At 43.9% G+C, this 15,070-nt stretch overlaps 1 protein-coding gene across 1 annotated transcript in view; it reads right to left on the bottom strand.

Annotated features, from left to right (window-relative positions):
- Positions 1-15,070, bottom strand: part of iqsec3a (IQ motif and Sec7 domain ArfGEF 3a) — an 83,065-nt gene that overhangs the window by 29,366 nt on the left and 38,629 nt on the right. Inside the window, exons 3-4 of the mRNA XM_061080188.1 lie at positions 10,674-11,493; positions 2,587-3,848 (exon numbers count right to left, since the gene is read on the bottom strand). Coding sequence (XP_060936171.1) covers positions 2,587-3,848; positions 10,674-11,493 — 2,082 coding nt within the window. The remainder of the gene's footprint in view (positions 1-2,586; positions 3,849-10,673; positions 11,494-15,070) is intronic.

Below are 15,070 nucleotides of genomic sequence, written 5' to 3'. Positions count from 1 at the left end.
CCGTCCAACAGGTGGTGATAGAGATACGTTAACTGCTTTCATGTCGTCCGTCTTTACTGTCTATGACTGACACTATCAAAGTGGTCATATTTATGATGACCAATACAATTTTCAGGAAATATGTTAAATACTGTTATTATTGCAACTTCCAGACAAGTTAACGGTCTTCAGGATTATTCCTTCTTTGGAAGAGACTATTGATGAGGCTTGCAAAACTTTTATAATTATAGACTTTATTTTCCTTGTATTTCTTCCTTTCTTTCCTTTTGACAACTCTTTTTTTACATCTTTAACGTTAATCTTTAATTCTTCTATATTCTCTACGTTGCCAATTTCCGATTGTGATTATTTTCTCTGCATCCTCCCTCCACCCCATGAACAGCTTGTTCCTGCTTCCCCTTGTTTTCAGTGTCACGCTCCAGCATTGAGTCAAAGTTAATCGGCTTTATCGTGCATTGTTACAGCGCTGCAGAGCTTGGCAGTGAGCGTAAAGATCATTTGTGTTTATGAGCTCCGGCTTCCCAAATTTGAGTGAAATGGCTTAATTGGAGCCTTATCTTAACAGAAAATCTTGTCATTGTTCTGAACCTAATGGAATGCAATGTATCTGCCCTCACTCCAAGATTATTTTGGAAAGCAAAGGCGGCTTTCACCCAAATGGTTGATGTGTGTAAAAAGAACGGAAACTTGCTTGGATTGAAATGCTCACATATTTTTCCTCCCAGTTCCCAAGGTGCCGGCTCACACGCTGCATTTTAATTACATTCACGACTCGCAGCAGACTGACTAATGAGAATTTTAGGCCTTCTGGATCATTGTCATTATTATATTTTTTAGATTTACCCCTAATGTATTCTGACTAATTGATGCCGAACCAGTCCAGCAGTGGTTGAGCTCAACTTGTGATGTATCTGAGTGAGTCTGGTTCATTTATTTGAGTATGTGGGGTGTTCATGTCCTTCAGGGTATGCTCTGGGTGAAAAGCTAATAGAGCAAATGGTAAATATCTCTATTTAATAATTCCATTTATTTCTGCCATTGGCCGCGCAGCTCTGTGTTTACACTCAAAAAGATATTTAGCCTGTGTTTGACAGACAAACATAAAAATAAATGAAATATTATAACATTTGCTAATTTATATTAAAACCTTGCAATCAAAATTCAATTAAAATACAAAGAGGCTGTGAGTGTAAGAAGGGTTATTCAGGGTTTGGGTAAATATAAGACATGTGAGAAAATGTTTTAAAGTTCTTCTCTACATCTATAATTGATTATGTCAATGAAGAACTTACTGGAGGTCATAAATCAAAACCAATATATCTGCCTCAATACTTTGAAACATCTCTAGGATTCAAAGTCCGTCTAAGAAAAAAATCATCAGATTCAGTCGGCACTGGCCTCGGCCGCTGCTGTCACCATGGCAACCCGGTCTCTTGCCTCTTGCTGCCTTGTAACCACCAGTCACCTGTCTGGAGAGTGTCTCGGGGAAGCTAACTGATGCATTCTTGAAACCCAGAGGAAAACGCAGCGGCAGCCGGAGCAGCGGTTGGAATGCAAGAGTTGCTTGTTTCAGTTTTACATCAAGAAGTTGACATTTGAGTCGACAATAGAGACATGACCCCCTGACACAAATGTCAAATGTACTGTTGAGTTCTCATTAAAATGTTTATCCAAGCTGAGCAGCTATAGTTACACATGCAGAACGTGTTGAGCTGTTGTCCTTTTGTGTGCTGCTAAAATAGTTCCAGCTTTCTGTAGCATATAGACTGTGAAGGTGTCCAATTGTATCTTGTAGCAAACGTTACCAGCAGATCCTTTGCCCTGTAGGTTGCAAGATGGAATTGCATATATCCGACTTGTTCAGGTCCCTTACCAGACTTTGACGTATTTGATACAAGAACATTAATTTCAACCTCTTTAAAGTTCTGTTGTTTGACTCTAGCGTCGCAAACCTGCCTTTATTATCATTGTCCTGCATTAAAAAGCTCAACAGGTGTTGCATTAGGCCGTAACTGTCATTTCCACCATTGACTGGGAGTGTAACTGCCCATATTAGGTTATCATGATCCCTCTTGCTCTCAGCCGGGTAACATTTCCTTCATTTTATCCCTTTCCTCCTCACTCGGTCCCCCTGTCTCAATGATTCATCGTCTTTTAGCTTCTGTGCTGATTTGTCTTTCTGAGAAAAAAGAAGACACCTTAGATTTACAGATAGGGACCCTGGCTTCATTCTGATTGTTTTTTCCGCACATTTGGGACGTGTGGGGAAAGTGCTTTTCTTTGCTCTTTTGAGCCTATTGGGCCCTGTAAAAACTTTAGTTGCACCTAGAGGATATAGCTTGAGGTACTGACAGTGTCATACATCACATTAGACAAACAGTATTCTGTTCATTCTAATATATACATGGTCTTTCAACTTGAGTGTTCAGCAAAACTGTATTTCTAAATCTGGGTCTGGAAGGAGAGATATGGATTTGTTCAATTTCATAGCCAGTTAACAGTGTTTCAGTACTGATGACAAAAAACAGAATGGTTTCAATCAGAATCGTATAAACACAAAAGAATGAAAATGCAGTGGCCACTCACACATTGAAGAGGTTGAGGCCGATGCGGTAGAGGCGTTTCCGCATGACGTCAGTGGACAACGTGGGCGATTTACAGCTGGCAGGGTTCTCACAGTGGTAGCGTGGCAGGCTGAGGATCATCGCCTGCAGGGCCTCCTTGGATGAGGCTTCTGATGTGGAGCGTGCCTCTGTGGACGTGCTGCTGCTACTCATCTGCTCCGAGCTGTTATCTGCCATCTCGGAGCCACATCTATTGACCCCAAGAGGCTCCAACACAGGGGAGCTCTGTGGTGGAGGGGCTCGAGGGGATTCTCTGGTTGGTGGGGACACCACCACAATATTCTCCGGCCTGTGCGCGGCGGCCATCTTTTCGAGAGGGGTAAGGGGAAGTAGCTCATCCTCCCCTAGCTCCTCCTCACTCGGAGGAGGAGCAGGGAATTCAATATCCTGCTCGCCTACTTCTGTCTCTGATTCTGGGGGTGGTGGGGGTTCTTGGGGGGGCGGTGGGGGATCTATAGGCTCAGCTGGGACCTCTGCAGGAGGAGGAGGGGGTTCTTGAGGGAGACCAGAGACTGGTGTGGAGTTTGTTGTTGTGGAAGCGGTTGTGACAGTGGTGAAGTTTCCTTCCTGCTGGACGCAGCTGCCCACTGTGACAGAAGTGGACGATTCCATCACTGAAGATGAAACGCTGAAGTTCTGGCTGTCGATTTTCACTGTCACATCTCGGAATGCCATCATCAGCTTGCTTGCACTTCTCGACAGGTCACTTGGGTCCACAGGGACTTGATGAATCTCTGGCTGTCCGACACCACCTCCTTCTCCCACACCTCCCACCCCTGCAGCAGCAGCTGCTGCTGCTCTAGTGAAAGAGTCGGCAGTGAATTGATAGGTGCCGCCTTCCTGCAGTGAACACATGGTCTTCAGGCTCCAGTTGCTGAGTGCATCATCAATGGACTTTGCCAGTGACTGGACTTGTTCAGTGAAGGAGTCTTCCAGGTCAGTCAGGGTGCCACCAACTGTGGCAGGCAGAGATGGGGAGCGCACCAATGGGATGCCTGCCAAGTTGCAGCCTTCTGCCAGGGCCCGTTCAGCAGAGAAACCCTCCGTGTTTTGCACACGGACCTTGCGCAGGGAGATTCGTCGAGGAAGGCGACTTTCCAGCAGTGAGTTGCGGATCTTCTCGAAGTTCTTGCTGAGCTGGTACTGGCGGAAGGCAGTCTGGATCTTGCAGGCGGCACGGCGGGAGATGAGGTGTCCACCGTATTTGTGCTCTAACATTTCGATCTAGAAAATACAGAACAGAAGCACATGAAGGAAATTAGTGAAATTGATGGAATTTACAAAAAAGAGATAACAGCCTATAATCTTTAAAGGCATTTTGCGATTACTGTTAAAAATATTTACTTTTTGGACTCAATCATATCTGACAGGTCTGACTGTGTATTGATAAGAGATTTCAGAACAAACACAAGATACACAAATATGGATTATAAAAAATTCCCATGGTCACGGATCTCTTTGCTTGTGACTCCAATAAAAACCTGCATAAACTAGAGTTTTGCTCATGTCGGTTAATCCCTGCTGCATGTCCTCCCTCCCCACTCCCCCGCTGACCTGCGCTCATATTACACGTTAACAATAAACACTAATCAGAAGTTATGAGGACACATAGGCGACAGGACGCAAAGTTTACTTTGTGTTTGTCTCATTCGCTCCCACACAGCTCACACACAACACGAGATGAGATGAGAAGTCATATATCGCCCAGCCCTACTGTGGGTTATATGTTTTAAAGGGGCTCATGCATGCCATGTATATTCTCTTGTCCATACCTGGGGTGCGTGAAAAATGAACATCATGTATGAGTGGAATAGCAGCGTAGGTGGAATGAATGGGGTTAATATGAAATGGGATAATTGTTGTGGAAAGGAGAAAACAATTGCAGTTTAAAGGAGATGGAGGCGTTTGTAAAATCCAATTTTCGCAAGGAGCAGGCCCAGTTCAGATATTAAAGTCCACAAACTCAACTAACAATATTCTCAGATGGATCTATAATTGTATTTTACAAGTTTGTCTTGTGATGTTTGTACTGGAACTATATACAGTCTGGTCAATGCCACAGTTTAAAAGAGGGAGCACAGTAGTAAAGGCTGACTCATGGCATTTGGACAAACTTTTCCTTTCCTCTGCAAATAGAACTCATAATCTCTGTGAATTCCACGGAGAGCTCCTCCACGCAACTTGAAATCGTCTGAAACTGAACAAGCCATTAATCTTGCCTGTGAAAAATTGCTTGAATGCTGTGGGAAACAGATAGAGGTGTAATATAGCCGTCCTCATCTGGCTGCAGCTCAAACACGAGATGAAACCTCATTCAGCTTCCCAGAACAATCAGGGTGTGGGTATCTTTGGAAGTGCCCAGAAAGCGCTTATCTCCTCTAGTCACTTTGAAATCCTTTTCATTCGCGCTAAATCAATGAATACAATTCGGGTTCTGTTATAACTCTATCAAGGGCACAAGTGTGGAGGAGGTTTGAGCTCCGAAAGAATAGAGGTATCCCGTTCTGTCATTTCACCGACATGAAAAGAGGTACATGTTCTAAATATGCTGCTCGGGAATGCAAATTAAAAATAGCGTGCCAAATTCGAGGAAATAGAAAATCCTTGCTGCTCCCCTCCCTCTGTGTTCACTTAAGAATTTGAGCTGGCTCCTTGTGTCAGGGTGAAGTGTACACGAGGATTAATTTGGTCCAAGTAAAATACCCGTCCTGTGTATTCAAAAGCAATTGAGCGAATGGTTCCTGGGCCCACGGAGGATCAAAATGTGACTTTCAAACCGCTAATCTTCTTTCAGTTTAGTCTCGGACAAAGTCACCCAGCCACCTCAGACGGACTTCTGCAGAGAGCCACTGATAGGCCGTAATGCCATTTGTGATAAGCTGCGACTTCAACAAGATTCCGTCCCTCTGATTGTCATTAGAGGAATGAAATCACATGCAAAGCTCTTTGGAAAAGTGGAACGACACTGAATATCTATCTTATCTGCTCCATTTACATTTCACTGCAGAGCCCCTGTGAGCAAAGTGAGACATACTGAGAATATTAAGGTAGTTTCCCTGAATAGAGGAGCCCTGGTTTGGAGATGTACTGTATCTGCTGGTGGCCACTTCTCAGCAGACTGATCGAACTCTGTGTGAGTATCCATTACTCTTAAAACTGGATTGTTCTGTGGCTTCACCGTGTGTACTCTTGAAACGTCAAGGTTAGCCCGACTGCTGCACCCAAATCAACTTTGTTTTTAGCTTTCTAGTCTTTTAAAGGCGGGCAAAAAAGGTAATGTGATTGTCCTCATTCCTCAGAAAGGTGTCCCTCTTCATCAAAACAAATTCGACAAAGGGTTTCGCTGCAGAGGTGCCCTTGGACGCAGGAAAGGGTCGTCAGCGAGGCAGCGTTTGATTAAATGTGGCGGGTGAGCTCGTTTCGGCTTTTGTGTAAGGCGGGTCAGGGAGGATGAATAAAGCATTTGGGTCACGTTGCTTTTTTTATCGGAGTGTGTATCTGATACACTTTGCCGTTCAGGTGGAATTGCGGCCACCGTTACGAGCTGGGGCATGACGGACATAAAAAGAAAGTAAGGAAAGTAAACAGGATTTGTAGCCAGGCTATCAGGGACTGTGGTGGAGCAGGAGTTGTGTGGTAGTTAAACATCCGAATGGTAACAGTGACAGCTTCTAATGTTGTCATTATTCATCATTACTGTCCATTTTCACGTTTTTACATTATTTTAACTATTAATGCAACAAAAAAGTTTTGGGGGCCATGTGGGGTCAGTGGAAATAAAATAATAACACAAAAGTTAGATTTGATGGTGTCTTATGTTCATATAGAGCAACATTACTATTCATTTAACTGTATTTCCAGCCACCAGGCAAATGTAAGTCCAGTATTGTGCCTACGTTTTTGACAACTGTATGAAAAGGGAAGGACAAACAAATACCAAAAACTTGGATCAGCAGAGCACTGAAGAAAAACAAGACGATTTAACTCTGTGGGGATGCAAGTCCATGCCTAGAGTGGCAGCCCCCCATTAGCCAACTGTCACTTCGAACATTGATTACTTCACTAAGTGCTGATGGAGCAAGATTATTCCAGAGACACAGTGGTTTGACAGAGACACCGTGATGGCAAGGCTCTGTTCCACCAGGGTCTCTAAATCGAGTTTGACAGGCAGATTAGCCCCACACTGACCTCCCCATGTTCCCCTTTTGAATGAGGGAAGGGAGCTGGGAAATAAACCACACCAGTCTCTAAACCCCATGAAGTCAATGGGAGTTATTTTACGAAAATTTGAGGTAATAATTCTATAATACTAGAGGTGAAGCTCTTAATTTCACCTCCTCTAATACATTCTGATTTAGAACATTTAAGTATTTCTCTATTTACGAGCTACAAGTTTATTTGACGACTTTGTAACTAAGTCAAACAGCAACGTGTGGAACTACAATTTAACGGATGGGAGGATGGGAAGATCCATACCTCTCACTCAATAATAAAACAGCTATTTCAGCTAGTTAGCTTAGCTCTGTCCGGAAGTCATGGGACTGGTTAAAACAGCCATATTGAGATTAATTTGCACTATTTGCAATTAATAGATCCAGATTAAAATCCTGATTCATGGGGTTTCCACCTCTTTAAAATGTGCAGCACGGTAAAAAAAGCAAATCTCTCATGCTGCAGAAACACGGGGGCAAGATGCAAAGCTGCAATTATCAGCGTTCATGCTCGTGCACACTTTCTCACTGCACAGAAACATCTGCATGATTAATGAGATGATTATATAAGAGCAAAACTGGGACACGACTAACGCTGACTGTATTACAAAATGAGGAGGACAATTGCAGATCCGTTCAGCCGATGCATCCGTGACCAAAGTCAGTGACCGTGAAGGGTCAGTGGTTGGTTGAAGACGGATTCTGACGCAGAAGGAAATTGTATTTATGAAAGAAAATATAATTATAAAGAGTGATGTCATTCAAACAAACAGAAAAATAAAGATTTTTACTGTTTTCAGGAGCAACCCACAGAACAATGTCATGAAATCTGCTAATTTGTGCCTTTTCTTTTGTATCAGCAGTTTTAAAACGAGCGACTTAAACACATTGAGCCTCTGAATGTGTCAGAGAAACACAGATCTGACCCTGATCCGTTCCCTGTTTGGTATCTCTCGCACGTCACTCGCACATTTCAGTGTAATTATGGGTAAATTCAAGCTGCCAGATTTAACTTTTCACTGCTGAGGAGAAAGATGCCCTTTGATTCACGGGCATCTAAACTATTCAAGCAGAGATTAGTGGCAATTACAGCGCGACTGATGAAGAACAAATTTGTGGGTGTTACATAAACGGGGAAAACACAAACTGATGTGCTGCTTGGGTTGTGAGAGTTTAAATCAAATTGCAGATAGAAAATAAGTCTGTGAAACACTGATCAATTTAAGTAGGAACTTGAGGAATCATTGAGCTGAGCAGGTCCACAGCACTTTATATTTTGTATGTAATATTTGTTAGTTGCCACAGGTCAGTTTTTACACCATTTTATGCAATGTTTTCTATTTTTCTAAAATCTTATTCTGTGTAAAGTCTTGGGCCTTGTTAGAACAATACATTTTCGGATCTTGAGCATACTAATAAAGTTCTGACCAGGGATCAGAGAAATAAATGTTTCAGACGTTTTATTCATTAGTGTGTTTCTTCTGATTTCATGTTTAATTATTTGAAATTATAAGCAGGCAACTAGTCCCTGCTGTATATAATGCAACACTTTTACATCCAACAATATGGAGGTTGAGCAGAAGTGTTTTAATAGGATTTATTGTTATTGTATTATAATTATGATTATTATATTCCTCTAAGACTGTGTCATGGCCGTTTTACACAGTTCACAAGTTAAAACGAGGAGGCGGCTCCTTCTACAGGAAGGAGAAGAACCTAAACATCTTTGCTGTGACAGCGTTAATGCATTCAGCTGAACTCTAGAAATGCAGAAATACATATTCATGTTATGTAAAACACTTTCCCTGCAGCACAAGGGCGAAAAACGTGAATGCAAAGATTCACCAGCTTTCTGCTTTAAAACGTTATTTAAAACTTAACAATTATCTCAATTTTAAACCAAGTCGAAGCGAGTTCGAGCCGAAGCTCTTCGTCATGAGGTCCTCGCCCAGCAATCAAGGTATCGTCCCGCGGATCCAATTACCCTGACATTGATCTGTAGATCCATCAAGACCCTGCATCCCCAGCTGTTCGGACAGATGATCAATCTAGGTGATTGTGTATCTCCAGAATCGTTGACAGGGAGATGGTGAACGAGTGAGGAAGGGGGGGGGCTTTTAGACTTGAGATTAAAAGAGTGTAAATGGAGGTGAGAGGGAGCTGAGGTTAAAATAAGTCAAACCTGAGCAATACTGGATGTGACGCGTTGATATAAAACAACCACCTCACTCGTACATAAACCTGGAAGGTTAGACGCTCGGAAGATGGATCCTCGTAAATATCAACGATAAAACTTCTGCACTTTTCTGTTTTCTTCTCATTTACTGGATTTAAAGCAATATAGACAAATATATTATATTTACAATTGCATTTATTAACTGTCATAAAAGAGTGCAAACTTTCAAACTCAATTGGTTTGTCCAAAAAACAAACTTTATTCTACATATTTAATTTGCAGCCTTTCAAAACAGACAAATCAATAAAGTTGAGGAGCTGCAAAGGTTTCGCATTGGACCTTGGGGAAATTAATCTTAGAGTCTTATTGCTGCTGTTTCATAAAAGTGTGGAACTCAAAATCGAAGCACCAGAGGCAGATCATGGACTGTATATAAATCTGCTGGACACGTCTCCACTTATTCCCACTATTCAGAAATGAAGCCAAACTTCCAGATACGAACATCGCCATCTCGCACATTTGAAGCCAGAGTCTGTGCAGAGGGAATCAGAGGACAGAGCAGTGGTAGCAGGGTCCTGTTGATGCACGCTCTCGACCAATCACAAGTCGGTCTACGCTGTCAATTATTTGTCATCTTTACCTAATTTTGTGGAATCTAATAACACTTGAACAAACATCAGTGTGAAAAGAACTACCTAAAGTGACAATTTTGGGGGAAAAAACCTATACTTGTTTTTATGTCCATTTTCCATCCACTAATGCACCCCCCTTGTGATGAGATAAGTGTAATGAAAGTGTAAATTCACTGCACTGCCCCTTTAAACCAGTGATCTAATCTAGTACATGACATTTAACCTTCGTAAAAGTCTTAGTTACAGTCCCGGTAACCTGACCACTGGGCCCGGCACGTTGGACTCAGGCTCTGCTGCCTTACCTGGTCGCCGATCCACGGACTGGAGGATGTCAGTTAAATGGATGACAATGAAAATGGATGGCGAATGGTGAATGGTTCTCGGTGTGGAGACCACAATGCAATGCAGATGATTTCCGAGCCCCTGATGAAGAACACAGACGTGAGAACATGGGAGACACGTGTACACAATACAGTCACGGGTCGTGGGACACATCAGTTTCAGACAAAGTAAACAGTCACATGCGTTTACGGAAGAGTTTCATTGCCAGCAGCAAAGAAAAGACATGCAGATACAGAAGCAGTTTGTTTGTACAGTGTCTTCATATGATGAGTATACGTGTAAATATGCATCATCGCTAAAACAGAATCCTGATGAACACGAGTTTCTCTCATCTCAGAAAAAATTGCAGCACACCAATTTAAATTAAGTCGCCGAACACGCACATTCACAATCCAACTTAATGAAAGACGAAACCAGGTGAAGATGTTGATGAAATGGTCACATGGCAGTTATGATAATGCTGGTTAATGATGATGATGAAAAGGAATTACACCGTTTGGGTCGTCAGAAAGAGCCAATAAGGATCAATACTACTACAAAAAAAGAATCATCAGCAATTTTTCCTCCAAACCACACCTCCTCCTCGGACACAGATCTGAACGCACACGTCAGACCACAAGACGAACAAAACACACAAGCCAAGTAACTGTACACTCCGCCCCTCCCCCAGCCCCCAACACAACCCTACCTGCTTATTTTTGAGGTCAAGCGAGAGCTCATAGTCCGAGGTGGCTGTGTGCGAGCCGGCGCCATTGCGCTGCAACCTCATGGGCGAGGCCGTGTGGTGCAGGCTGGCCCTCCTGGCCGCCACGCCTCCTTTAGCGCCTCCCCCTTCCTCCTCCTCTTGCTCCTGAGCTGCCTCGCCCTCACGCCACTCGGCCTCGGCCTCTGCCTCTTGCTTTCTCTTCGCTTCGGCAAAGTCTTCCAACTTCTGGTCCTCTTGCTCCTCCGCTGGCTGCACCTCTCCGCACGGCGAAGGGGATTCAGGTGCATCCCGCACGGCTTCTTTGATCGGAGTCTCAACTTGAGGCTCAGGCTCCGGTTCGGGATGCGGTACTGGTTCGGGTTGAGGCTGAGGTTTGATTTCGGGTTGGGGCTGGGGCTGTGGCTGTGGCTCTGGTTCTGGCTCCTGCTCTGGCTCTGGCTCTGGCTCTGGCTCTGGCTCTGGCTCTGGCTCTGGCTCTGGCTCTGGCTCTGGCTCTGGCTCTGGCTCTGGTTCTGGCCGTGGCTGTGGCTCTGGTTCAGGCTCTGGTTCTGGCTGTGGCTCTGGTTCTGGCTCTGGTTCTGGTTCTGGTTCTGGTTCTGGCTCTTGCTCTGACTGCGGCTGTGGCTGTGGCGGTGGAGTCTGTGGCCGAGTCTCTTGCTGCTGTAGCTGTGGTTGTGGTTGTGGTTGTGGGTGTGGTTGTGGTTCCGGTGCTGGTTCTGGCTGTGAATGGGCCTCACTCTGCAGCTCCCCCTCTCCTCCCTTCCCTTCCTCCCCCATAGACGATCCTGGAGGAAGGTCATCGCTGCAGAAAGGAGGAGAAAATGCAGAGTGAGGTTGCTGCTGCATCCGTGGTGAGCTCTGACCTCTTCTCCACGCTGCTCTGGGTTAGTGGTCAGAAGTGGACCCTGTGTAATGTCTCACTCTGTGTGCAGGCCCAGTTCACCTGTCTACCTGCTCTGCCCTGTCTGCCTCTCTCGTCTGTCTGCACACTGACGGACAATGGAAACGAGGGAAATGCACAGCACACAGGACAGCGGACAGCAAAACCACAGTGTGCGAGAGCGAGGACAATAAAAATGAAAGATCAAAAACGATTATTTATTTCAGCAGAATCTTCAGAAGGGAAAATGAGAAAAAACAAGAAGGTTGAGAGCCCATTGTGACACACACACACACACACACACACACACACATGGGGGACGGTCATGCACTAATACAATAAGTCTTTCAGACCATATGTGCTCTTGTGTTGCGGTGAATGGTGGCTGTATGAGTGTTAGTGTGGGAGGTGGCAGCAATACAAGGTGCAACCTGACACAAGGAGGGAAGGTGGTGTTGCAGCGTGTTAGCTTGATGGGATCCTAAAGACCAGCTAGAGACTTGTTATTCTTCTCCTGTCTCGCTCTTCACTTTCTTTTCTTGTGTTTTTTCAGTGCGAAAAGATGCTTGAATCCCACCTGTCTTTATCTCTTCCAGTGTCTCATTCGTGTCTCCCATTAAAAAATGAGGCAGTGACAAATTAGAGCAAACTCATCTGTGCATATTTCATGCAATGCTTCATGTACTATATATATATACATGAAGTGCATATGTTAGCCCTTCACTGTGCATTTATTACGCAAGAGCGTTTAGTGTGAAACAACCAAAATCTTAAGAGATAATAAATGTCAGCGGTTTGTTTGGGAGCATCCTGATCAATTGACTTGTTTACTGCATTGTCCTCTCTAGTTTGACAGCGTATTCCGACCCAAACAATACGATTATTTCAAAGTTTATGGACCAAACCCATGAGCCCAAGGTCCTATATCCACTCTAGTGCAACAGTGATTAAGTAAGCAGGGTTTGTTTCTCAAGATTTCTTTTCTAATGGACTATTTCTGTCACTTTCGTTAAATGACTTTGAGGATCTACCTTCTAGAATATCCTCATATTCACTGTCTCTCTCAGAGACAGTGCCCTCCTTGGCCCCACCCCTGGTCTCAATGTTCACTTATAAGGCCTGAGCCAAGTCCACCTCCTGTTTCTGTACATTCTGTCCCCCAGTCGTGTTTTGCAGATGTTATTAAGGGCAACAAGTCTCCACTTCCTGAAAGATCCTTTGAATTTACAGCAGGTTTTACAGACTCGGCATGTTATTACCCAGATTAAGCTTTTGGTTTACGATGATAAGACTGGAGTCAGCGAGCACAAAATCAGGGCATCCACTCAGCCATAGAGTGCTGCGGTGGAAAATCAGCTTGATTCTCCCCAGAGCAGCAGGAGGAGGCTTCACATCGAGGACAAACTTTTAGTCTAAACAGCATAAATCTGCGTGTTTGCCAAAGTTGCAGAGACAAGTGAAAAAGTCAACACAAAGGGGAGGGGGTGGAGGGGATGTAACCTCTATAGATACCCGCCCAATTATGTGTGTATGCGGCTAAAAACGAGCTGTATTTTATAAAAGAGTGTGTCAATCTATGCATCTGCTTATATCCTGTTCTAGCTCCTGTGTGTGTGTGTGTGTGTGTGTGTGTGTGTGTGTGTGTGTGTGTGTGTGTGTGTGTTCACAGCTTTAAATCTGATTCAAACAGATTTGACCACAGGAGGCTGACTTCTCATATTCATCGCACATGGCAGCACATTTGAGGAGAAAGTATCTTTAGCTGGGGTATAGCCGGGTCTGCTCCATCTAAAATAGAGCTCGCGCGAGCAATGAATAATGAATGGGGAAATAAAGTCTGCTGCCTCGACACTCAGTTTGCAGGTGAGCTGCTTTTCCTTGTGCGAAAAATAGACCTGCGTGGAAAAACAGAAGACTTCGATTAGGGAAGAGGAGTCGCTCCGCGGCGAGGCGTCTCTCTTTGCGGTGTTCTCCGCTCCATGTTGCAAAATCTGAATGTAGCGCGTCACGCCTGTTAGCGTTTTTTTGCTGGAGCACTTATAGTGAGAGATAATCTGACAAGCAAGAGGCTGGATTTCAGTCAAATTCTGATAAAGGAGAATAAAAACGTTCTGCACACTCTGGATAAACTGTTCAAAGGGGATTATTTGCAAGGACACGTAAATAAATAAGCATATAAGGTGAATGCAGTAACTGATAACGTAATGCACTCATGTATGTATATGTGTGTACACCGATATATGTGCATTAGCTCCAGGTATGAGCTTTACTTTCCTCCAACGCCACCATTTCTCTCATCCATTTTGACACACACTCACACACACACTCACCCTCCCTGCCACCCTGTCCTCCACCGGCTCTCAGGAGATTGAGTGGTTCCAGGTGACAACGTGATTGACGAGGAGGAGACGAGCCTTGGACGCTGCCTCCCTCCCTCCTCACTCCTCACAATTTTTTTTTTTTTTTTTTTTTACATATGTCAGTTCTGAGGATGGATGAGCACAGCAGCTTCCATGGATTCCATCCTTCCAGAATATAATTACGGTGTCTGTTTACGTCTCCTGCTCTTTCTTGCATGATTGCTAACAGGCTCCTAGTAAAGCATGACATGAGTCCAAGTCCGTTAGCGTGTGTGTAGGTTTTATTTAGATTGTTAATCAGCTGGACAACTTACAATACAAATTGCCATATGAGTAAACTGAAATTAAGCAACATTTCCTTTCGACTGCAAAGGAGACACTACACATATAGAGACAGGGGAAATACAGCGAAATTAAATTTAATTAAGATGCATGAGAGAATAGGATTAATTCTGCTTGTTGCAATACAGAATTTCCATCCATGCATCCTTCGAATCTCATCGAATCATATATGTTATTTAGCAGCATTGCAGGGATGTTACACATGTGCTGAAGTACTGAATGAATATGTGCTCATATACAATTTTTGATCTGCTGTCTTTGTATTCACTGTTTGTTTGGCCTGTGGTGATACTGGTTGCAGCTTTTCTTTCTCAAACTGTAAATGTGACCTGCAGGAATTAAGGCGCGGCGAGTAAAGACCGGCTACAGGCCTCGTGACTGTCTCAGTTTCTCACTCAAAGCCTGAGTGGCTCAGCAGCAGCCGTGTGCTCCATTTTTGAGTCCCAGCAAAACAACACGAAGGAGAAGCATCTTGAAGATGCTGCGTCCTCATCACTCTCATCCATTACCCCTGCTGCTGCAGACAGGTGCAGCTGGACAGCGGCAGCAACGTCTGACTGAGACATCAACTCCTAGCTTCTCACATGAAGCATCAAAGACTGAAGACAACATGCACGTAGCATCTCTACTGTCACTCACTGGGGTTTTTAAGTGATGCTTTGAAGTCTGGGGTAGACGTTTACTATTCAGACATTTTGGACATTTGGATCTACAAGTTTAAAAAAAGGGAGCAAAACTAGCACAAACATTTCTTTTGATATGGTTAGAAACAATTTTGACTGGCTCATAAAAAAATA

The sequence above is a fragment of the Limanda limanda genome, chromosome 1 (assembly GCF_963576545.1).
Source record: "Limanda limanda chromosome 1, fLimLim1.1, whole genome shotgun sequence".
NCBI classification, from domain to species: Eukaryota; Metazoa; Chordata; class Actinopteri; order Pleuronectiformes; family Pleuronectidae; genus Limanda; species Limanda limanda.
This window is presented reverse-complemented; position numbering and strand designations above follow the sequence as displayed.